At 36.5% G+C, this 25,340-nt stretch overlaps 1 protein-coding gene across 1 annotated transcript; it reads right to left on the bottom strand.

The window, feature by feature from the left end:
* Positions 1–776: 776 nt before the first annotated feature.
* On the bottom strand, positions 777–21,643 carry LOC121391831 (neural cell adhesion molecule L1-like protein). Its single transcript, XM_041523315.1, has 6 exons — positions 21,365–21,643; positions 11,484–12,131; positions 8,321–8,458; positions 2,599–2,709; positions 2,046–2,156; positions 777–1,705 (listed from the first exon to the last, which is right to left on the bottom strand). Exons 1-6 carry the CDS (start codon positions 21,570–21,572, stop codon positions 1,665–1,667), a joined length of 1,257 nt encoding a protein of 418 aa, XP_041379249.1. The 5' UTR covers positions 21,573–21,643; the 3' UTR covers positions 777–1,664.
* Between the last annotated feature and the right edge of the window lie 3,697 nt (positions 21,644–25,340).

Below are 25,340 nucleotides of genomic sequence, written 5' to 3'. Positions count from 1 at the left end.
TAACCGTTTGTCTCTTGCTTACTGTTGATTTCCTAAATAAAAATAAAAATGAACCAATTGTTTTATTGATTTGTCAAAGATACATTGCCCTTAAAACAATGGGGGGTGGGGGTCGAAATTTTTTACAATATGTATTAAAATTGTGGTCTAGTACCATTGTTTACCAATGCAAAATACAAGATCAACTACACTTTTAAAAACTTGTGCGTTAATTTTATTAATGAACTTACGTCATCTGAAACATAAACAATATCGGCCACAGTATTACGGTAAACGACCGATTGTCTCCAGAAAACATAGACATTAAAACTGTCCAGTTAGTATGGAAATATGTATGGATTCCACCAATGAATTATAGGATCAAGAGGTGACTGCTGTAACATTCTAGTACCGACTGTAACATTCTAGTACCATTCTAGTACCTGCTGTAACATTCTAGTACCGACTGTAACATTCTAGTACCATTCTAGTACCGGCTGTAACATTCTAGTACCGGCTGTAACATTCTAGTACCGGCTCAACGGATCACATACACAGCGTTTCACCTACTTCATGGCTGCGATTATGGTTGTATTTATACATCTGATTTTAGTAATACAAATATTAAACGTTATCCACATTCGGGCATGTTGTTTAATTCGGGGGGAAAATCAGTAGTACTGATCCCCATAGATGATAACATATTGGAGATTGAGCAGGCAGCCCTTGTGTAGAATCCCTCTTCTCTCATTGTAAATACATACACAGTTTTTTAATAAAGACAAGGACACATGGGCACACATTAAATACTTTATTACAAAAAAAATATATATGTACATACACATAATATATCATTTTAACTGTCCTATACACCATAAGACAAATAAATGATGCATGCGGCATAAACAGTTGCCTGAAATGTGAAAACCAAAAAAACCTCACTTCAAACGAATATGAAACGAAAACAAGCTAGCTGTATTTTAACTTGTGTACTTTTCGTTGCAGTGAAGTGCGATCGATTTGATAATTTAAAATTAAATTTAAATGAGAGAGATACTGAAGAAAATACAAGCGATGAGAAAATACCCCCATTTGAAGTTTGCCATTGAATAGTAAAGTTTTTATTGTTTAACGACACCACTAGAGCACACTGTTTTATTAATCATCCGCTATTTGATGTCAAACATTGGGTCTTAGAGGAACCCTGCTACATTTTCCCACTTTCCCACATGCATGGCAGCACATACCATTGATATACAAATCGTGGGGCATTGCTTGGGACACCAAAAAAAACAATTTGTTAATGGGTCCATTGAGGTGAGTCGAACCTCAGATTAGCACTCTACCGACAGCTAGATGCAGCCCCCAACACTAAATAGTGACTGTAATATTAACATTGACAACTATCTGCCATGAAATGATCAGTCAAACAACAGACTACTTGTGCAGATATATTTCCGGTATGTGAAATGGGTCTGTTCGACCTTCCCACAAACTCCCGTGAATAAATGGTATTTGGTGTCTTTCACTAATGAAACATCACAGTGCACATATAAAGTCTACTGCTCGATCGCTCTCTCTCTCTCCCTCTCCCTCCCTCTCTTTCTCATACACATCACTGTTAATCTCTATGTCATACACATCAATGTTAATCTCTGTTATAACACTAAATTGTGATGTTTTCTTTACATTGTAGATAAACTTCTCAAGTTGCTGTAATTTGGATCTGAAAAAAAGTACATGTATATTAAATAATTTCAAAATGGTAAAGAATTCTATTACTCTTCCCCAGTATTCCTTTATTTCAACTAATTGGCAGTTGAGAATTTTATTTCTAATATTCAAAGTGTACAAGAAAATAGCATAATTATATCTAATGACATCTTATGCCACGTTATGAAAAAAAGAAAAGAGTACAATTTGCCAGATATGACATTAGCGAAGACACAAGTTGTACAACAAAATAAGCACGTTTCACTCTCTTACTGCTTTAAGTCACTGATGTTAGTTACTAACGAATTCGTCTGACATTAACAGTATGGACTAAAGCTATATGTACTATTTACCAGAGCTGTTTAGATTTTGATACACGGTGAGTTTGGAGTATTGTGCCGAGTCTCTCCGTTCTTGAAGACCTTCATACGTGCCGTCAGAGGCTCCGGTCTGTGGTGCATCATCTGAACAGAGATAGATAGAGAGATTGTGGATGTGTGAATGAACGGCAGGGTGGATGGATGAACAAGCGGATGGACAAATGAATGGATGGGTAGGTAGGTAGATATATAAGGCGAGAAACAGATAGATAAACAATAGAGACAGACAGTCGGGTAGGTAGAAAGATAGGTAAAATACTTAGTATAGTTGTATTACATTTAGTAATAGTTATATTACCACTACTATTTATACCACATCATCATCAACTACTAATCCTACCACTACTCCTACTACTACTACTACCATCACCACCACCACCACAACTACAACTACAACCACTACTACTATCATAATAACGACAAATAATGCTATAACCCATGGAAACACATTTACTCTTGCCGAGTTAAGTCGCTTATAATAATTACTCATGTATATGGACTAGCTAAGAGTATTTTAAATATTTACCAGAGCTGTGTAGATTTTGATACACGGTGAGTTGGGAGTATTGGGCCGAGTCTCCCCGTTCTTGAAGTCCTTCATACGTGAGATCAGAGTCTCCGGTCTGTGGTACAGCATCTGAACAGAGACAGATGGACAGATCAGTGGGTGTATGAATAGATGGATAGAGTAAGCACAGATATAGGTAGGTAGGTACATGTATGTAGGTAAATAACTAGACAGACAAATTGACACGCTAGATAGACAGATAAACAGACAGATAGACTGCGAGTAGTTATATTACCATTAGTACTATTTATATTATAAAGTTTGTTTTATTTAATGAGACCACTAGAGCACATTGGTTCTTTTATCATTGGCTATTGGTAATTTTGACCTGTAGTCTTAGAAAGGAAACCCGTAACTTGCAGCTGTCAGGTTGCCTTGTACGAACACAAGTTCACTTCTGCCGGTGTATGAGGTGGCTCCCCACATCATGACTTTCCCTCCACCGACTCTGTCAACTTGGGCAACACAGTTGTTGGCAAAACGTTCATTGCGGCGTCTGTAAACACGTAGTCGTCCATCACGTCGCTGTAGAAGGAAACGTGACTCGTCGCTGAACCATACTCAACACCAGTTTCCCCAAGTTCCTCCCCTGTACATTCGTGCACCAGCGAACATGTAAATGTCAAGGTTGACGTCACAGGACAGGGCCAACATACGGTCTCCTAGCCCGTAAACCAGCTTCTCGAAGTCAGTTCCGAATGGTTTGTGCAGACACCCTTCTCAAACCAAGTATGCGTCCAGCAGTGTTCGTTGCTGTGGCAGTTCGGTGACGCAAGTGCAGAACCCAGATGTAGCGATCTTGTGCTGCAGTTGTTATGCGAGGTCTTCCACTTCTGGGCCGGTATTCAGCTGATTGAAACTGCTGGTACCTGTCTCAGAGAGAAATGGTGCTCTGATGGACGTTCATGTAGTGTGCGACTGCTGACTGCGATTCACCTAACTGGAGGCGGCCTATTGCAATGTTTCGATTCAGCAGGCTTAGTCTTGGCATCTTATAACTCATCTACGTCGAAATGGAAACGAGGCATCATTGCAGCTTTAAATACCCATCACTATCCCAATCATTTCCCCGAGTTTCATGTGCATTCGCCAAAATCTGACCATTTCATGCCGATTTCATGCAGTTGTCGCACAACGTGCATTAAATTTGTTTTAGGGTGCATTTGGGCATGCTGTCCCATTCCAGGAACATTAACAAACATGGTCATTCAGCAACATTGTATAAAAAAACTCCAATATTTTGTAAAATCAAACACTTTTCTTATTTTTTATTTCTTTGTTTTTTATTTCCTATTATAAGTATTTTAACGTTTACCCTAACAGATGGCTGTATTAAATGCTAGTTTATTCGAAACCATTATTGGAATCCCGCCCTTTGATATTATTTGGCTCGTCTTTTGAAGCTCAATATTAATTTTAGCGTTTGGAAATTTCCATAAATATTTTTGGCCTAATATATGGTACATGTGTTACACGAATGATATTACAAGAAGGAAGGAAATGCTTTATTTAACGATGCACTCAACACATTTTATTTACAGTTATATGGCAGCAGCAAGAGATCTTTTATATGCACCATTTTATATGCACCATCCCATAGACAGGATAGCACATACCACGACCATTGATGTACAGTCATGGTGCACTGGCTGGAGCGAGAAATAGCCCAATGGGCCTAGATATTACAAGGCGTCGTTATGGGTGTATTCAATTGAGAACCAGTCTGTCACGTAAGCAATTATTGTGGCGTGTTATTTTGTCGACTCGCAAACTATGACCATTATGTGACGACCTGAGCAAAGAGGAAGGAAGGAACTGTTTTATTTAACGACGCCACTTCATGAGCTACTCTTTTCGATTAGCAGCAAGGGATATTTTATATGCACCATTCCACAGACAGGATAGTACATACCACAGGGGAGCAACATACTTAAATATTATTCACAAAAGTGATTCCGATGCCATCAATTATACCAAATAAAAAACAAAAGCTATGCCCAATACCAAAATTTAAATACATTGATGGGTTGTTTTTGCCCACGCACGCGTTTAGTGATTCAATTGTTTTTTTCTAGATTCCTGTTTTCACAAACTATGAATCCTTGTCTGTTACTGATAACATTATACTCATCATATACAGCCCCTCACTTTTTCAGTAGGGTGGGCAGGCTGAGTTTTGCCCGAATTTAGAGATTTTTAAAACTCAATAACGTTAATTCACATTTGCATTAAGCACTACCAAACAGCTATATAGGGTTGCAAACTAACCACTACGCATTTTACATGGATTACGATTAATGAAAGAAATGAAAGAAATGTTTTATTTAACGACGCACTCAACACATTTTATTTACGGTTATATGGCGTCATACATATGGTTAAGGACCACACAGATTTTGAGAGGAAACCCGCTGTCGCCACTACATGGGCTACTCTTCCGATTGGCAGCAAGGGATCTTTTATTTGCGCTTCCCACAGGCAGGATAGCACAAACCATGGCCTTTGTTGAACCAGTTATGGATCACTGGTCGGTGCAAGTGGTTTACACCTACCCATTGAGCCTTGCGGAGCACTCACTCAGGGTTTGGAGTCGATATCTGGATTAAAAATCCCATGCCTCGACTGGGATCCGAACCCAGTACCTACCAGCCTGTAGACCGATGGCCTGCCACAACGCCACCGAGGCCGGTTACGATTAATGAGTATTAAAGTTACATTATCTGGTTACCATATTATAACATCATGTACAAATGTAAAATACAAGTTCAAATGCACTTTTAAAAAGGTTGTGTGTGTTCGCTATGAACGGATATCGTCAAACGTATACACTTGATTTGTCACCTGTGCCGCCATAGCTCGGCAAAGCACAAACAACAGCCTGTTGTCAGTTTCAGTTAAAACGTGCGTTTGCCAATTTCAAATTGTAGGGTTCGTCTCAAAAAATTAAAAGAGAAATCTTGCGCTGTAGTTAAAACCGGTTTGATCTTGCAACGTATTATCGACAGTCGTACCTTCCTATTTCGGAATTGATATTTTATAAAGTGTTAGTAGAACTTTCAAAGTTTAGTTTGTATACTAGTGACACATTAATCATGTATATATTTTAAAAATAAAATGTACTAAAGTAGACAATGAACGTTTTCAAAAGTAAAAAGTAAAGTTTGTTTTATTTAACGACGCCACTAGAGCACATTGATTTTTTATCTTATCATCGGCTATTGGACGTCAAACATATGGTCATTCTGACACTGTGTTTTAGAGGAAACCTGCTGTCGCCACATAGGCTACTCTTTTACGACAGGCAGCAAGGGATCTTTTATTTGCACTTCCCACAGGCAGGATAGCACAAACCATGGCCTTTGTTGAACCAGTTATGGATCACTGGTCGGTGCAAGTGGTTTACACCTACCCATTGAGCCTTGCGGAGCACTCACTGAGGGTTTGGAGTCGGTATCTGGATTAAAAATTCCATGCCTCGACTGGAATCCGAAACCAGTACCTACCAGCCTGTAGACCGATGGCCTGCCATGACGCCACCGAGGCCGGTGACTTTCTGAACGTTTTCACTTCTTAATTTTACTTGTTAAAATCGACAAATTCAAATAAATATTATTTCGTTTGGATAGGGTAAAGTTGGGTGTGTGTGTGTGTGTGTTGTTTAACGACATCAAAGATAAAGCATATTGATTTAATAATCATCCGACCCCATACAACCGTAAATAAAAGGTGTTCAGTGCCTCGTTAAATAAAACATATCCTATCCTTCCTTCCATCTGCTGTTGGATGTCTAACATTTGGTAATTTTGACATATAATCTTAGAGAGGAATCGGGTGCATGTGCAGGGGGAGGGTATTGGAGGTCGAAACCCTTACTTGCCCAAGCTTAAAAAAAATTGAAATGTATTTTTGGGGGGAGCATGGCCCCATATAAACTTCGCTTAACACAGCCTATAACCCCAACCCCACTGAAATCCCTGCACACTCGCCTAGGAAACCCGCTACATTTTTTTTTAGTAAGGGATTGTTTATATGTATCATCCCACAGACAGGATATCACATACCATGGTCTTTTTGTATACCCGCCGATGGGGATCGATCCTAGACTGACCGCACATTTCAACAAAACACCTTCTTAGGTCTAAGTAATGAATAAAAATAACATATAGTCTTGAAAAATGTTAGTAAATTGAACACAGTACCCTCTTCCTCTAGCCCTAGAGCATTACGTAATTAGTAACACCCCCTTACATATAACGTGTATGCCAACAGCTGGCCACTGTCAAAATTTCAAGGCAAATCCCCCGCTCACCGACCCCTGGAAAGGCGTTGTACCATACCTCTATGGATATAAATATGTTTTGGAAATATGAGACGACCCCGCAATCAAGACAGTTAAATTTGTTCAAAAATTGCGAAATCTCACGTGATCTCTTGTTGGGGAATTCTATACTTGTGATAAGCCAATGAAAACCGAGATCGGTACAAGCCCGTTAAAAGTGTTCCACTTTCAAAATCATGGCTTTGTTTTTGACCTCGATAAGCCAGCGTAGTGAACCCAATGCGGAGTGCAGCGTCATATATGCACCAAATGTAATTGGATTTTCTGTTCTATATGCTTAAATAATAAAAATATTCCAGGGAATGTAGTTTTAAAGTACAAAATAGAAAGGTATTATTTCACAGTGTAACTAGTTCTGTTCACTTATATGCTGGTCTTAGAAAAAAAATATGTCTCGCCCCTTGCTTCTGCCAAATCTGTCAATGATCGTATCCATATATGAGTACGATCGCTCTATGTTATAAGTGCGACACTGCTCAGTCGTACCTGGCCCATAGTTGAGCACAGGTAGGTGTACGAGATGTACCCATTATATAACAATACACATGTTCCATATATTTATGTTTCTTCTACCCATAGGCCTACACATATGCAATATTCTCAATTAAGTGCATTAACAGTTTTACAGTAGGCTAATGTAACAAGACAATGTGTCACACATGTAATGTAGTTGAAGTATACTGCTGCTCTTGTACACGCTACGACCTCAAAATACCTGAAATAAATATTAAAAACCAAATAGTTCCAGAATGTACCTCTGAGCATCTACATTAAAACATTTTCCAGGGAAGCATGCTCCCGAACCGCCCCGTTCCTGGAACCGTGTATAGGGTTATGTGGTGTGCGTGTGTGTGCGTGTGCGTGTGCGTGTCTGTCTGTGTGTGTGTGTAAGTACGTGTGTGTGCATTTTTTATTGTTACAAATAATTAACTATACTGTATCTATACATATTTTTATTTAATTAACATACAGGTGTTAAATGCAGTGGACACTATGGGTTGAAACCAGTACATGGTAAAATTAACAAAAATGAGGCTTGCTAATGAGAACATTTTAAGAATATTTTACCATGTTTTTTTTGTTGGTTTTTTGTATGTTAATTAAATGTAAATGTAAGATGCTTACATTTTGAAAGTAATATTTTGTTTTTACTAAAGTCCATCAATATTAATATATAAAAAGGTTAAACTCCAGAGTATATGTTTTAAAGTAATCCTCCATTTTAATTCTAGAATGAATTTCTGTTAGTGTTAATCACCTTTTACTCTGCACAGATCACTTACTAAAGTTACTGTACATGTACATTCCACACAAACTCACATAAGCATCACAATATCTTACTGTTTTTGCTTGATAATCGTGATCGTCGTACAAAGAACACAGCCAGCACCACTATAACGCCAACCACAACCACAGAACCAACAGCACCTCCAACAGCACCACCAATCCCCGAACCAGGTCCACTTAGTTTCTTAGCCTCTGTCATATGAGAAATATTACATTTTAATAACAACTCTAATACTGCAAACAAAAATTAAATGTCTTGTCTACAATAAAGTTATTTATTGTCATCGATAGTTGCATCATTGTAAAATGTTTTATTAATTTTTAATTGTTTTCACATGCACAAGTTTCATCCATCTAGGACTTATAGTTTGTGTGAAATAGACTTAACCACAAAATGTTAATGTTCAGCTAAATGCAAAAAGTATTTTGATAAACATTTTAATTTTTATTTCTTTTTCATGATGAACATCCATAAGTAAAACTATAAACCAAGTTTCATCAATGTATAGGACTTACAGTTAGTGCAGAACCGAACTAAATGTAAACTTTAACACTGAGCAAAAAGCAAATATATTTTAATTAAAAAGATTTAATTAATGAATGTTTAATTCTTTTCACATGAACTTGTTCATTTTACTAAGTTGTTTTTGTTTATTCCTTAAAATTACAGATATCAGGTCCATCGTCCACTTGATTCGTATAAATTGACTTAAAATGGAGGAAGATGAACTAACATTCGATGCATGTCACATAACCTCACACTTGCCAAACCAACAAGGCAAAATCATTTGCTTAATTTTTAGGATTTTCATTGCACCTGTTGTTAGAATTTGTTTTCAATTATTATACCCCGGTATTCGATCTGCAAAATTCATGCTACATTTTTGTGCCTCTACTGTAGTAATAGTAGACATAATCCATTCGTAACAATTGTAAATAATTTTGAGTGTATAACTTTTTAATTATAACTAATATAAGAAAAATAAAGAATCAATTTATTAGAAAATTGATATTTTACAATCTATTTACAGTATGAATATGATGCCTATCTGTATTGACATTATGTTTTAGCAATGGGCAATGATAAAACACGGACCGGACTGGAACACTTAACAAACTGAATTTTTCCTTTTAAAAAACTAATTAAACAAAGTGTTTGTCCACTGTGCATTGTTGAGAAACACATATTTTATCACATGGTGGCTTTAAAAATTAAAAATGACGAACTGCGCATGCGCAGAAAGGATATTTTCCCAAATGCATGAGCCTGAACGCAGTTAGAATTCAACTACCACCCTTTCCTGTTTGCTGTATGCATGGTGTTCACTTTTGTTTACCAGTATGGATTCGTTTTATGTCCATGGGTTTTTTTTCATTAACTGATTGGAATATGTTTTATTTCATGTACTGTTATAGAATACTCTTTCCATCAGTATCATATTTGTGTTTTTGTTGTTAGTCGAACGCAGTTTGGGACATAAATGGTATGTCAAGTTTTATGGAAATTCAATTACAAATGTAGTCGGTATAATACAGCAGTAAAATGTCTATGTTTAGTAACAATGACCTTGAACTTTGATGCAGAGAGGCAAAACACAAACACTTATCTGATAAAAAATTAAGTCGATGGAGTAATTTATCCTATAACTTAGCCATAATATCCATCTCATAAATCCATTTGATATTAACTCAGTTAATAATATTTTTCTGTCAATGGGTCATTTGTTTACAGTTAACAAGACTTGTACACCTGAGCATAATGTTGTTATGAGATTTAGTTGAAGTGTGTGACATCAAACTACATTTGTGCTAATCACGATGACGTCATATTACTAGTGAGGGGACTCCCAAACTTTGATTTACTAAATATCAAATTAAAATGTTATTTTAGAAATGTTATAGGATAAATAGAATTCACCATAAGCGAATGAGGCAGGGGGCAGGGGGTGCCCCCCTCCCTAGTGCTGGAGAAAATCCTCAAATTTGGGCACCAACGATGTTAGCATTTGGGCAAAATGTGCTAACCTGAGACCTTACAATTTGTACCATGTATTTTAATCCTTGTAACCGTAAAATTAGTTGTAATCCATGGGAAAATGTGTAGTTATTCGTTTGTAACCATATATAGCTGTTTGGTTGTAATGCTTATATAAATAAACGTTGTTATCCAGATTCTGGCATTTTTGTTTAATTTGGGCAAAAATTAGCCTGCCCATACACCTATGGAGTTCGCTACTCCAGTTTTTTAATGTGTAAAATATCAACCAAGTCTAGTTAATTGGTATTTGTTTCGGCAGTCCAAACAAACATCAATTAACATAAATTCAGTTGATATTTTACGTATTTGTAACACTTGTCACGAATCCTCTATTTATATCTATAACTGTGACCTTCACTATTGACACAGGAGGCAAAAGGTTAATTTGAGCTATTAATTGTTCACGGTATCATGATCATATTTCATGAAAATTGGATCAGAAATGAAGTTGGTAAAGCAGAGATGTTGTATGTCATGCATGTACAGGCAAGATGCTATATCCTCCTTAATGACTTACCACGAGGGGATGATAATGTTGGTATCTATGAAAGGAGGGCGTTAGTGTAACAAAACATTTTTATTACCCATTTAATCTTAATATAGTAATAAAGAAACTTCTAACCATGCAATTAAAAACATATTTTACTGAACATACCTGTACGTGTGATACACAATCTCACATGCGTAGTGCGTGTTCAACTGAATGAGGACATGTCCCTAGCCAGGAATGACGGCATATCTCTAGCCAGGAATGACGGCATGTCCCTAGCCAGGAATGATGGCATGTCCCTAGCCAGGAATGACGTCATACATGTATCGGCGTTCTGTCAAAATTCTATAATATTCAACTAACTTTCCAGCCAAAGTAAGTTGTATTATTGAATTAAACTTTTGTTAACTGTAATATAGGACAGTGGTATGTAATAAATGCAGAACAACATACCACTTATTTTGCAATGCTATTTATTGCACTCGTTTACAGTGCACAAGATTTATACCACTTGACTGCTACACGGTCTTGTGGTGCAATATGCTTGCGCACTATAAAACAAAACAGCTGGTATGTGGTTCTGTCTATAAATGGGGAGTTGGTTAAGATAATGGCCCAATTACGTGTTATGTAATTGTTGAAACTGCATGTGTATATATGCACACAAATACACAAACACATTTATGTACCTTTTGCTGTCATTGCTGTTATGTTGACAAAGACACTAACATTGTCTTTTGGGCGGTCATTCTCAGCTGACAGCCTGACGTCATACACCTGGTTAGCCATGAGGTTTGTGATGTTGTAAAACATTTTCTGATTTTGTGGTAAATATTCAGACCAGTCACTGGTCCATTCAGTCATCCATTCAGACTCACTTTGGAGTTTGTACTCCAGTATAAATCTTTGTTTGAATTTACCGCCTGGATAGTTAGGTAACCATGACAACCTTACTGTGTGAGATGATTCCCCTTCTTGTTGGAACTCTTTTGGAGGACGAGGTGGTCCTGCCGCTGTCAGGTTTACAGAAAACTGAGAACATCCAACACCATTACAGACATTCAGTGTGTAGGTTCCTATGTCTTCCTGTGAGAATGAGCTGATATTGAGTGAGATTCTGTAGCCAGAGTCGTTTACTGTTTTACCATATATTTCCAGAGTAATGTTTTCTGGCTTAATATTTGTATAATTAAAGGTAGAGTTGCTATCAGATCTGTTCCAATTGAAACTAATATTATCTGGTTTGGAAAACACAGTTTTCTGTAGTATTGCTGGTTTTCCTATTTCTGCACCCACAGGAATATCAAGCTCAGTTTCCTTAGTAATCTTTGGTGTTGCTACAAATGAAAACAAAAAGAAAGAAAAAAGAAACAAATTAGGTTTTTATTATTTGTTCTACATGAAAAAATATAGCAGCATTCTTCAGAAATTACATCACAAAAATTGAATCCAGTCTGAACAGGTGGTGTGTTTAGTTTGAAGACGTGCTATGACTGGTGATAATCATGAAATTATCGAGAATGATCGATGTCCCTGGAGCCAAATTAATTCATGAATCTATTGAAGAACGCATGAATTTTCAGCTAAAGAGATAGCTTTAAAATTAAATGCTGTGAGTTAAACTATACATGACAAACGTCCACAATTGATAAAACCTTACACCTATCCCCTTTTCTGTTCTGGTCTCAGTCACTGGTTATATGCCCAGGATGGACATGTCACTGTTTTGAGTTAATCCAGTGACATCTATTTTCCTTACACAAAAGATGAGCACATTCCGTATGATGACAGTTCTGTGTACAGCCTGTGTATATAGTGCCGGCCTGTATCAATCCCTGAATGTCGCAGTAAAATTTGAGAGCTAATACTTTTTCCAAATAGAGCTCATTATTTCTTTGTGTTGGTTTGGACTGTTTTATATTATTGTTATTATTATTATTATTATTATTATTATTATTTAGAGTATATTATTTAGAGTGTAATGAGGGACAGATCATTCGTAACTTCTTGTAGTAAGTTAGTTATTCTCTTTATTACCCATATTGTCAATTTTAACTGATCATGATTTTATGCCATAACAGCGTTTTTCTACAGCCAAATGTTTACAGTACAAAATAATATGTCTGTATACAAGTAGTTCCATTCGAAAATAAGTATTTTTCTATGCTACTAAAGCCGCCACTTATTAAAATATACAAATGAAAGAATTAAGTAAAAAAAATTCATTAAATCTTTGTAGATGGTATAAGATATGTGTAATCTGACTCATGAATGGAAACATTATACGAATGAAAGTGAAGTTCCAGCTATAGGAAGTAACCAACCAACCAAACGTTGTGATTTTTAAGCCAGCTAATTAATGGCAGTAGAAGCACTCTGCACACTGAGCAGAGATCGAAATCTCTAGTGTATATAGTGTCTGTATCAAACCCTGAATGTCGCAGTAAAATTTGAGAGCTAATACTTTTTCTCCAAATAGAGCTCATTATTTCTTTGTGTTGGTTTGGATTGCTTTATATTATTGTTATTATTATTATTATTATTATTTAGAGTATATTATTTAGAGTGTAATGAGGGACAGATAATTTGTAACTTCTTGTAGTGAGTTAGTTATTCTCTTTATTACCCATATTGTCAATTTTAACTGTGCAGAGATAGAAAAAAATATTACCCCGTATATTTGAGCCCATATGGGTAATAATTAAAATTAACCCATCAATTATTCCCCACCCCAATAATTTCGTAATTTGCACCATGTTTCTGTTGTCGACTTCAGCACTGTGAAATACTTAGACTAAGAATGCTGACTTAATTCACGTTATTACAACTAGTCCCCGATGTTTAATAAATAAATGTTCTCTAGTGGTGTCATTAAACAAAACAAACCTAACTTTTTACATTTATGTCAGTTGTTTTTTATTTAAAAAAGAAAAGATAATGAAATTGAAATTTATGGTCTATTTGAAATCCAGCTAACTTTTGCTATGTCACCTCACATCTAGTCTTACAAATATAATATTTTACCTAACAAATGTCATGATTATTATAAAATAATTTTATTCAGTGTACATTTTACTGCAAATTGTATAAATACTGCATGTTTATTTCTCACGATCATTATCTGCATCTGTGCTCGATCCCAACCATGGGTGAGAAAATAACAAAGACAAAAGAAATAAACGAAACTGCAGTAAAGTATTCATGCATTGATGCGAACAACTATAGTTTTTTGTTCTGGACAAATTTACATCAAAATTTACTTGTATGTAATCTTATTGTTAATGTCTGCAATGATGTCTCTTGACAAATGTGGTCTCAGTTGACTGTAAAGTGTGATTCAAATTCCAAGCAATAAAATAAAACATAATTATAACTTGTTCCAAATTGACTAACAAAGAAATAGAAGGAAGAAAAGGTAAAGAATGAGATGATTATTACCTTTAAGCATTTCACAATAAGATATGTCAGAACAGAGAGAATGAATGTGACTGGTTAATTAATCTCAAAATGTTTGTTATTTATTATCAGAGTTTGGTTTCTTTAACAACACCACTAGAGCACATCGATTATTAATCATTGGCTATTGGATGTCAAACATTTGGTAATTTTGACATTTAGTGTTAGAGAGGAAATACGCAACATGTTTACATTAGTAGCAAGTGATCTTTTATATGCACCATCCCACAGACAGGGTAGCACATATCACGGCATTTGATATACCAGTTACGGTGCACTGGCTGGAATGAGAAATAGCCCAATGGGCCCACCGACGGAGATTGATCCCAAACTGACCGTGCATCAAGCAAGCACTTAATTTACCACTGGGCTATGTCCCACCGCTACTATTTATTATGAAATTCTGGACAGATTTGAATATAGCATTATTTTTCTGTGGTTGGGATATATTGATTATTTATGCATGGGTATTATGAACTATGTTGTACAGTGGACAAAAGGGTAAGAAGTGTTCAGCTTCTTCAACTAGGTGTCCACAAGCACAAGATGTATTGTCACTTACGTATCATGAGCATTTATGACCATTTAAGTTACTATTACCCAAACAGAGTCGGCTATGTAATATCTTCTGCATTTTATTGCCATTATCAAAGTAAGATAGTGATAAAAAAAATTGATTTGAATTTTAAATCCATTTACTGATGAAGAATGCCTAATTACAGCTGTTGTTCCATAGTTTAACGTTCGACAAAAATATGTGTGCAAATAATCTGCACTCCCTGTATGACGAGGATTTATTTCAGCAGTAGAATGCAGTGGTTGTAATGTCAAGAAGGTGGGTCAGTTTATGTTTTAGTTTGTACATCATGCACAGTTTGTGACGTTTTCTCCTTTCTCATAACGGTAAGAAGCCAGTTTTCTTATATAATAGCTGATGGGATGTTCTCCAGACAGCACAACACGCTTGTTTCACCTATTCATCTTGACCCGCAGATCACTTAAATTTTTTTTTTTTAAATAGGGATATGCTTGTGCAATGTATGACAACAAATGAAATGAATGCAACTACCATATAAATCATTACATTTTTATATACATATATATGAAATATCATAAAACCTTTATCTTACAATTAGTTATACATGTGTACACACACAATCATGTTATAATTTTATTATTGTTGTATAAAATGATAATTCAAGGCACCCCAACCTTGACCTTGTCAGTGATATGTAGTAATAAAGGTTTGGGGGTTTAACCCCCCCCCCCCCCCCTCCCAGATTCATCTTGATCAGTGCAGCATGTTCTGTTATTATTTCTATCAGTGCCATGTGCAAAACGGTGGAAGAGAATGTACTGTATGCGATATGCAGTGTGTCGGTCGGTTTACAGTAGTCAGAAGGTGAAACTACAGTAAATTGAGTCAACATATTAATGATGAGTTGCTTTTTTCGCGTTCAGTTAAAACAACCCACCTAGACCCTAAAAAGATGATTTAAGTAGGCTATTTTTAACCCATCTGTATGTTTTAAATCACAATGCCAGCTTCTAAACAGTAAATAATATTTACTAATTAATTCAACATTAACGACTAACATAAACAGTCATTTTATTAGTCTTAAATAAAGAAAATATCTGAAACAATCTCTTGTTATTTAAGAATTGTTGAAAGTAGTGCAAAACTGAGATTCACGTACATGTAGTTGTGATCATCTGTGGTTTTTTAAGTCGCATGATGTTAGATGGACCAATCCAAGAATTCGTAACAAAAGAGTACTTTCATATTGCAACTACATGTGTATAACTGAATATAACTGATACAACAACCTCTCTACAAAGGTCATTTCATACATATGCATGCATTTGGGCAACTTAAATATTAAAAAATAATGGCGTTAGAGCTTTAGAGCTATAACATATGAGCCACTATTAATATTTGAATTGCATATATTTATTCCACATTAAAATCTTGTTCATGGTTCGCTTACCGTAATTTGCCAACATCCATTATTATTTTTTGGGCCATCATATGTTTTGGCGAGTTTTGAGCCCTGTATATATCATATCTTTTTTATATACATATACAGCGCTCAAGTTTTACGGTCGTCCGGACATCCGTGACAACCAAATATTCAGTCTGGCAACTTAATTCTATGATACTAGTTGCCCTTCGGACGACTAACTTTTTTACACCAAACGGCGAGTTGTGTCCCATAATAATGTGCAGTTTCCTTGCCCACAATCGCTTTTAAACTCTCGTTATCTAAAGCGTCAGTCAGTCAGTCGAAATCACGTGGGTTTGTTTGCCACTCGGAACTCCTCGGCCGATTCTGTGAGACATCGGGAAAAATCATAATCGGCTGAAGTACAGTCAACTCCACTTATTTGCACATCGGTTTATAGCATAATTCGGTTAATTGACTATTTTCACCCAACACGGAACCATTTGCCCTTATAACACTACAAAACATCCGGTTAATTGCACAGACTACAGGCTATATATCGGTTATTTGCACATAAAAATAACGATTTAAAAAAAAAAATTGTGCTGAATTGATGTCACAAATTACTGAGAAAGTCAATCAAACTTTGGCAAAACAACTCAAATAAATCTGTTTTGTTTGAGCTCACTGTGTGGTAAGCCGACTGTAATCGGTGTTTACAAAGTCGACGTGTGGCATGCAAATGAGATGGTGTGCACGTTACTACTGGTGAATCACAATACCCGACTACAAGATTTAAGAATGACATAATTAAGTTGAATAAACCTAACACCTAATGTTTTGTTTGCAATATATTGCTGTTAATCAGAGGCCATCTCAATAACATGTAACTCTCCGACTATTATTTTTAGAAGTACCGCCTGTGCGCTTGTACGCATGCGCACTCAACTATTGCGGCCCTATTCGATTGACGTGTTCAGGGCAATCATTGTTCTGTATCAATTACGTTATGTCGAGAAGCCTTGTTAGTAATTAAAAGATTACAGATCAATCGTCCTAGGCGGTGATGTTTTTAATAAATGTGACCGAGAAAGGGTTGTTGTTCACTTATTCATTAGATGCAGTGTACGCTATGTCTGTTAAACGCAAAAGAAACGATTTATCACTTGCTGATAAATACGAAGCTGTTAAACTTTTAGATCAAAAAATTTCACAAGCAGAAATAGCCAAAAAAATGGGCTGTTCCCAGTCACAGGTATGCAGAATTGCTGGTAAACGAGAGGATATTCGCACACGATACGAGTGTAATAAAACGAACCCCGAACGAAAACGGCTACGATCTGGCAAAGCAGAGGATGTGGAGGGCGCCTTGTCAGAATGGTTCGATAGTGCCAGGTCCAGAGATATCCCTGTGTCCGGTCCCATTCTCGCAGAAAAAGCAAAGGATTTGGCGAAACATCTCCATAAAGAAGACTTTAACCCCACCAACGGATGGCTTAGTAGATGGAAAGAAAGACATAACATCATCTACAAACGACTGCATGGAGAAAAGAAAGACGCAGACCTGGTAGCAGCAGACAAGTGGACACAGACCGTTCTCCCAGATATACTAAAGACATACGAAGCAGACGACATCTACAACGCTGACGAAACTGGACTGTACTACCGAGCATTACCTGACGGAACATTAACTGTAAAATCGGAGACAGTGAGTGGGAGCAAAAAGGCGATGGACAGGGTGACAGCAATGATAGCCTGCAACATGTCGGGAACTGACAAACGAAAACTTCTCATCATTGGAAAGAGCCAACAGCCGAGGTGTTTCAGAGGGAAAAAGAGTCTTCCAGTGAAGTACGAAAATAGCCAGAATGCCTGGATGACGTCGGCTATCTTCAACAAGTGGTTGGAGGATTTCAACAAAGATATGCGCCTTCGGCGATGACATGTGGTGTTACTAGTTGACAACTGTCCTGCCCATCCACCAAATGAAAAGCTGGGAAACGTAAAGCTGATGTTTTTGCCGCCGAGAACTACGTCTGTAATCCAGCCATGTGATCAGGGGATCATCAGAAACCTAAAAGGCCACTATAGAAGTCAGGTCGTTCCCAAGATAATTGACGACATCGACGCCGATGACGAACTGAGCGCGAATGACATTGCTAAAAAGTTAACTTTGTTAGATGCCATCCACATGCTGAGAAAAGCCTGGAACAACGTCACGTTGTCTACAATTGTAAACTGTTTTCGAAAAGGTGGCTTTTTCAAGCCAGATGTTCAGCAACCTGTAGAAAGTGACAACTCTGATGACACCAACTTCGCTGCACCGACTGGACTAACTAACGAGGCATTTTAACAATTCATCTCCCACGACGACACACTGGACTGCCATCAACCACAGACTGACGAAGAAATCTGTGCAGCGTTCACACAACAGGATTCAACAACAACAATGGTAAACGAATCCGATGACAGCGACAACGACGATCACGACTACCTACTGCCCATCACCAACGGTGAGGTGAAGACAATACTCGGCAGAGTGAGGCGCTTTTTAGAAGAGAATGGGTGTGAGGACTTTGACAGGTTGTACCAGTTAGAAGATTTGTGTGAAACAACATCGGCTGCAAACCGCCGTCAGCGAAAAATGACAGAGTTCATTAACTGGATTCCTTGACATTTCAAATGACACGGACATTGATGTAAATAAAATGTTATATGATTATGTTTGTTTTCTAAAATTAAATGCTACATGTGTATGTATTAAGTTTTTAACAGAATAAATGTCCATACTGATTTTATTTATTATTTGTTGTACTTAGTATTAATTGTACATATGTAATATGATGGGTTGGAATTTTACTAGGGCGAGCAAAGGGGTGGATGGGGGGCGAAACATGCTTCCCAGAAAATGTAGCGGAAAAAATGTACTGGTGGGGGAGGTCGTCAAAACAAACATAACAAAGACCGTCAGTCAATTGTGTTAGAACGGTCATGCATGCAATGCAGACTGCTGGAACTGATAACGACTCACTAGCCGAGCTTAACTTTAATTGCTTAACAATAGCAAAGGGGATCACAAATAATACCAAAGCTTGCCATATCTTTTGGGATGGAAAGAACACCATATCAGCAAATTCATACAAGTTCACATAATTCTATGGTAAGGCGCATTCGGTCAATCAACAGCCCGGTAATTCCGGAAACTGACGTCATTTTGTAAACACGTGTACCGATGAAACGTGAACTTTTTGATGGTTCTGTTGTTTCAAGTTTATCTCATTAACTACATGGCTAATACACTTTGTTTACACTAGTGGATGGTCAGTATTTTTTTTTAATACACAAAGTTTGTGTTTTTAGAAAACGATGCCCAGTGACAGGCGTTGATTTTAAAAAAAAATGATTTCTGGTCTGGCAGATTAAAACAAAAACGTCATGCTTATTATATATATTGATAGATATATATTTTTTTTAATTTATATATATCCAACTGCATGTGACATGTGTTAACTATAATAGTTCCGGTATGAAGTACCGCATTGTGCTAGACTGTCTCCCATGCCACTTTGTAGTTGGATGGCTGTTACAAAGTGAAAGTCGGTACTCTATCGGTTAATCGACTAACCCGGTTAATTGCACAAAATCGAGCAGCACCGAGGGTATGCAAATAAGTGGGTTTGACTGTATTCTTAACAAGAAACATTCCAGTGCATTCGATTGGAAAATAGCTGACGTGTCACCACATCACAAAAATCTTAAGTAATTAGGCCCTACGTGTACATGCGTATAACTACAAACATTTAAAAACATTATTTAAATAAAAACATGGAATAAAACAAAACCGGTAATATAGAAGTTTAACTATTGTAGTAGTCCCAGAAACAAACTTTATAATTATACCATTTTGACGTAATTAAAATAATTCTAGCTCTTCTAACATGACTTACAAAAATAAAGAACTGAAGTGTTTATCAATTGTGTGTTTTGAATTTCATTCTGGTCTTGATCATTCCCAAAACATTTGGCATTTCCAAATTTTAAATTTCTAATATGAAACCTTTTAAAATATTAAAAAGTGATGTATTTTATTGTCAGACAGTACATATTACATTTTACACTGACAACATATTAATACCAAACCTGTTACTGTTATGGTTACTGTGTTATTGGAATATAAATATAACTCTATTTTCGAAACACGGATGAAATCTGGGCAACCAAATTTTTGGAGGCGCAACCACAATGTGAACCCATATACTTGCCCTCCGGGCAAGCAACCAGAATTCTTAAAATTGAGCACTGCATATATGAAATATCACTACAACGTTATTTTACAATTAGTTATACATGTGTACACACACAATCATGTTATAATTTTATTATTGTTGTATATTATAAGATGATGATTCAAGGCACCCCAACCTTGACATTGTCAGTGATCTGGGGTAATTTAAGAAAGATTGTTTTTAAAAAAGAAAAAAAAGATTCATCTTGATCAGTGTTGTTCTATTATTATTTCGATCAGTGACATGTGCCAAACAGTGGAAGACATGAGTGAATGTACTCTATGCGATATGCAGTGTGTCGGTCGGCTTGCAGTAGTCAGAAGGTTAAACTACAGAAAACTGAGTCAACATATTAATGGTGAGTTGTTTTTCTCGGTCAGTCAAAACAGCCCACCTAGACCCTAAAGAGGTGATTTAATTGAGCTATTTTTAACCCACCTATATATTTTGAATCACAAGGCCTGTTTTTAAACAGTAAATAACATTTACTAATTAAATCAACATTAATGACTAACATAAACAGTTGTTTTATTAATCTTAAATAAAGAAAATATCTGAAACAATCTCTTTTGTTATTTAAGAATTGTTGAAAGTAGTGTAAAATTGAGATTCACTCAGTTATGATCATCTGTGTTTTTAAGTCACATGATGTTAGATGGACCAATCCAAGCATTCATAACAAAAGAGTACTTACATATCGCAACTACATGTGTATAACTGAATATAACTTCTACAACAACCTCTCTACAAAGGACATTTCATACATATGCATGCAGATGCAAGAGCTTTTATGTTCTTAATAAGTAGTTAGGATAGATCAATCATTTGGGTAACTTTTGTAAACAGGTTTAAGTACAGTGATATCCTCGTTAGAAGACAACTTACCTCCGATGTAGACATAACTGGTTGCTGTCTGTGATATATTTCCCGATCTGTCTGGAACTCCATTATCAACAGTACAGTAGTACGTCCCACTGTCTTCATATGTAGCGGGATTAAATGTCAGTCTGGTTTCATTATGTCCAACAGGTGTGACAGGCACATTCCGGATAAACACGTCATTCCAGTAATGGCTGAAACTTGTGAAGTTCATGTTTCCCGGGCGACCATCAGCAGTGCATGTTATACTTGGTGACTTATTTTCAGTGGAATTCAAAGACGTGAGGGTGACATCAGGAGCATCTACAAAATACAAATAAAAGAAATCATTGTCTAATATTTTGAAATAAAAGTTGAAGAATAATTTGTTATAAAAGTACATTACATTAGTGTTTTCACCTATAGTTCCCAATAGTTGTGGACATCCTAAACAGTGCCACTCCACTGATATATAAAAAAATCATGGTATGTGTTGCCCTTTGTGAAAGTGCATATAAAAGTTCCCTTCTTGCTAATGATAAAGTTTTGTTTAATGACATCACTAGAGCACATTGATTTATTAATCATCGGCTACTTGATGTCATATTTGGTAATTTTGACATATAGAATTAGGACAAGGAGAACTTTCCAGGACAGAATTATGGGGTGAAGTTTCAGGTAGATGGAAAGTTAGGTCTAGAAGCTAAAACCAAAACAGCATTCTACTCAAGTCTGGAAAAATTAGAGCTAAAAATAAACTTTGACTGCTTGGCCAAAAAAACTTCAGGTGATTTGAGCAATTTTGACAAGCTGCCAAAATAAGGTGTGTCAGACTAATTACCAAAAAACCCAACAACATAACAATTTTGATAAGACGCCAAATTTTTTAAATCTGACTAAGTCCTAAGGCAGCAACTCTGGTTTATCTAAAGAGATGTTATCGTTGGTAGTGTCCTGAAGCTCTATAGCTCCGGGGCAAGCTATTCACAATGTGGTGCCATGTTTACATAGTCCACCATGAATATCATCTTCAGGAGTCGACGGATGGTGATAACACTGCCTGAGAGTACACTGGTGACACCTAAGTCTGTGTACCTAAGCATCTGTGTTATATTTTAAAGTTAAAATCTTTCTGTAAAAATATTTGTTTCACCACCACAGTAGAATGGAACAATGAACGTGTTACTACTGAAAATTTTTTTCATTATTATTTTTTTTTCAACTCAAGTAACGAGCCCATTTTTAGTGGCACCCCCTATATTTACTGGCCTGCATGACGGCACATAAGTCTGCGCAGCAAACATTAAAACAACCATTTCTGTCGCTAATTAATACTCACAGAAACAACAACAGGTACTGGATCTGACTTTTTGTAAGTTCTAGATAATAAACACTTCCTATTATAGTCTGTTTCAGGAAAATGAGATCAATATAAATAGTGGTCCATGCTCCTTAGTTTGGATAACACAAAATGACACTATAAAAAAGGCCAATGTCAAAATGTATGATCATTATTCAACAAAAGTCTGTTATTCACTGTGTAAATGACCACAAACAGTGTTTGTTGGAAATATAGCACAATCAATGATAATTTTGAAACAAACTATAGCTAAAAATAGGCAGTGTAAGCTTGAAAGTCTAGCCGGCCATATTGCTTGTGTTGTGTCATTCAAAGTATGCTTGGATTTTTACATTAACAGATAAAATAAAACACTGATTTCATTTATGGATTCATAAATTACAGTAAGGTATGTATTGAAGCTTCTATGTAAACTTGTGTAAGTTGATATACAAGGTTGATCATTACAGCGGTGACAGACACGTGTTGACAGGTGATACAAAAAATGTTGATCGATGCTGGCATGCAAAAGTATACTTTTAGAGCATTAATTCAGAGGTTTTTTTTTAATCATATTGTTATCAACCAGTTTTATACATAAGTTCATTATCAAGATGTTGGGGTTTTTTAAAGCGGCATTCCCTGGAATATTTTTATTATTTAAGCATATAGAACAGAAAGTCCAATTACGTTTGGTGCATATATGACTCCGCACTCCGCATTGGTTTCACTATGCTGGCTTATCCCGGTCAAAAACAAAGCCATGATTTTGAAAGTGGAACACTTTTGACGGGCTCCTACCGATCTCGGTTTTCATTGGCTTATCACAAGTGTGAAATTCCCCAACAAGAGATCACGTGAGATTTCACAGTTTTTGAACAAATTTAACTGTCTTGACTGAGGGGTCATCTCATATCTCCAAAACATATTTATATCCATAGAGGTATGGTACAATGCCTTTCCAGGGGTCGGTGGGTGGGGGATTTGCCTTGAAATTTTGACATTGGCCAGCTGTTGGCATACGCGTTACATGTAAGGGGGTGTTACTAATTATGTAACGCTCTAGGGGTAAGGGAAGAGGGTACTGGGTTTGATTTACATAACATTTTTCAAGATTCTATGTTATTTTTATTCATTACTTAGACCTAAAAAGGTGTTTCTTGGAAATGCGCGGTCAGTCTAGGATCGATCCCCATCGGTGGGTATATAAAAGACCATGGTATGTGATATCCTGTCTGTGGGATGGTACATATAAACGATCCCTTGCTAAAGAAAATGTAGTGGGTTTCCAAGGTGCGTGTGCAGGGATTTCAGCGGGGTTGGGGTTATAGACTGTGTTGAGTGAAGTTTATATGGGGCCATGCTCCCCCAGAAAATACATTTCAATTTTTTAAGCTTGAGAAAGTAAGGGTTTTGACCTCCAATACCCTCCCCCTGCACATGCACCCGATTCCTCTCTAAGATTATATGTCAAAATTACCAAATGTTAGACATTCAACAGCAGATAGAAGGAAGGATAGGATATGTTTTATTTAACAACGCACTCAACACATTTTATTTACAGTTGTATGGTGTCAAATGATTATTAAATCAATATGCTCTAACTTTGGTGTCGTTAAACACCCCCCCCCCCCCCCCACCCCCCAACTTTACTCTTTCCAAAAGAAAGAATATTTATTTGAATTTGTCGATTTTAACACGTAAAATTAAGAAGTGAAAATGTTCATTGTCTACTTTAGTATATTTTATTAAAAAAATATATACATAATTAATGTGTTACTAGTATACAAACTAAACTTTGAAAGTTCTACTAGGTAATACTAAACCAAATAACTTCCGGCTGGGTCAAAGTTCGAGGTGCACCCAACTTTTGATAGAGAAGTGAACACCACAAGTCCTGTGATTGGTTATAAATGTGAGTGTGTTGGTTGTAAAAAATAATAGTTTCATCTGGGTAAAAAAAAAGTGCAATTTTATTTCATCTAGTACCAATGTGTCAAGTAGCCTTGTGCTTGAAACATGTATGGGGTACCTGTAAAAAAAAGTACTCGAATTTTGTGCGAAACTAGGGTAGTCATAGATGCTACCCGTTATCTCAGAAACGAGCAGCTTGACCCCCATTTTTTTCTGATTCACTTTAAGTGTAAGGGGTGGTAGTATTTATATCCGTGGTGTTTATGTCGGTTGATACGTTGCAGGTAGGAGTTTTAGCCACATATGTTACTATTGTCGTCTATGGGATTTGATTTGGTAGTATACACCCTACTAAAACTTTATAAAATATTAATTCTGAAATAGGAAGGTACGACTGTTGATAATACGTTGCCAAGATCAAACCGGTTTTAAAGAAACACTCTAGTACCGTATCCTCAACCGAACGTTCTTCGTACAGCTCAAGATTTCTCTTTTAATTTTTTGAGACGAACCCTACAATTTGAAATCGGCAAACGCACGTGTTAACTGAAACTGACAACAGGCTGTTGTTTGTGCTTTGCCGAGCTATGGCGGCACAGGTGACGAATCGAGTGTATACTTTTGACGATATCCATTCATAGCGAACACACACGAGTTTTTTAAAAGTGCATTTAATTGAGCTTGTATTTCATATTTGCACATGATGTTATAATATGGTAACCAGAGAATGTAACTTTAACAATTGTTTTA

Source organism: Gigantopelta aegis, unplaced genomic scaffold (genome assembly GCF_016097555.1).
Source record: "Gigantopelta aegis isolate Gae_Host unplaced genomic scaffold, Gae_host_genome ctg2994_pilon_pilon:::debris, whole genome shotgun sequence".
Classification (NCBI taxonomy): Eukaryota; Metazoa; Mollusca; class Gastropoda; order Neomphalida; family Peltospiridae; genus Gigantopelta; species Gigantopelta aegis.
Note: the sequence above shows the minus strand (reverse complement) of the source record. Positions and strands in the feature narration are given on the sequence as shown.

Coding starts and splice junctions, on each gene's coding strand:
- LOC121391831 (XM_041523315.1), bottom strand. CDS start 21,572: ATGAACTTCACAAGTTTCAGCCATTACTGGAATGACGTGTTTATCCGG. Junction 8,459..11,483: donor AACAGCAATGACAGCAAAAG/GTACATAAATGT, acceptor CTCATATGACAG/AGGCTAAGAAACTAAGTGGA. Junction 2,710..8,320: donor ACGATTATCAAGCAAAAACA/GTAAGATATTGT, acceptor GTCTCTGTTCAG/ATGCTGTACCACAGACCGGA.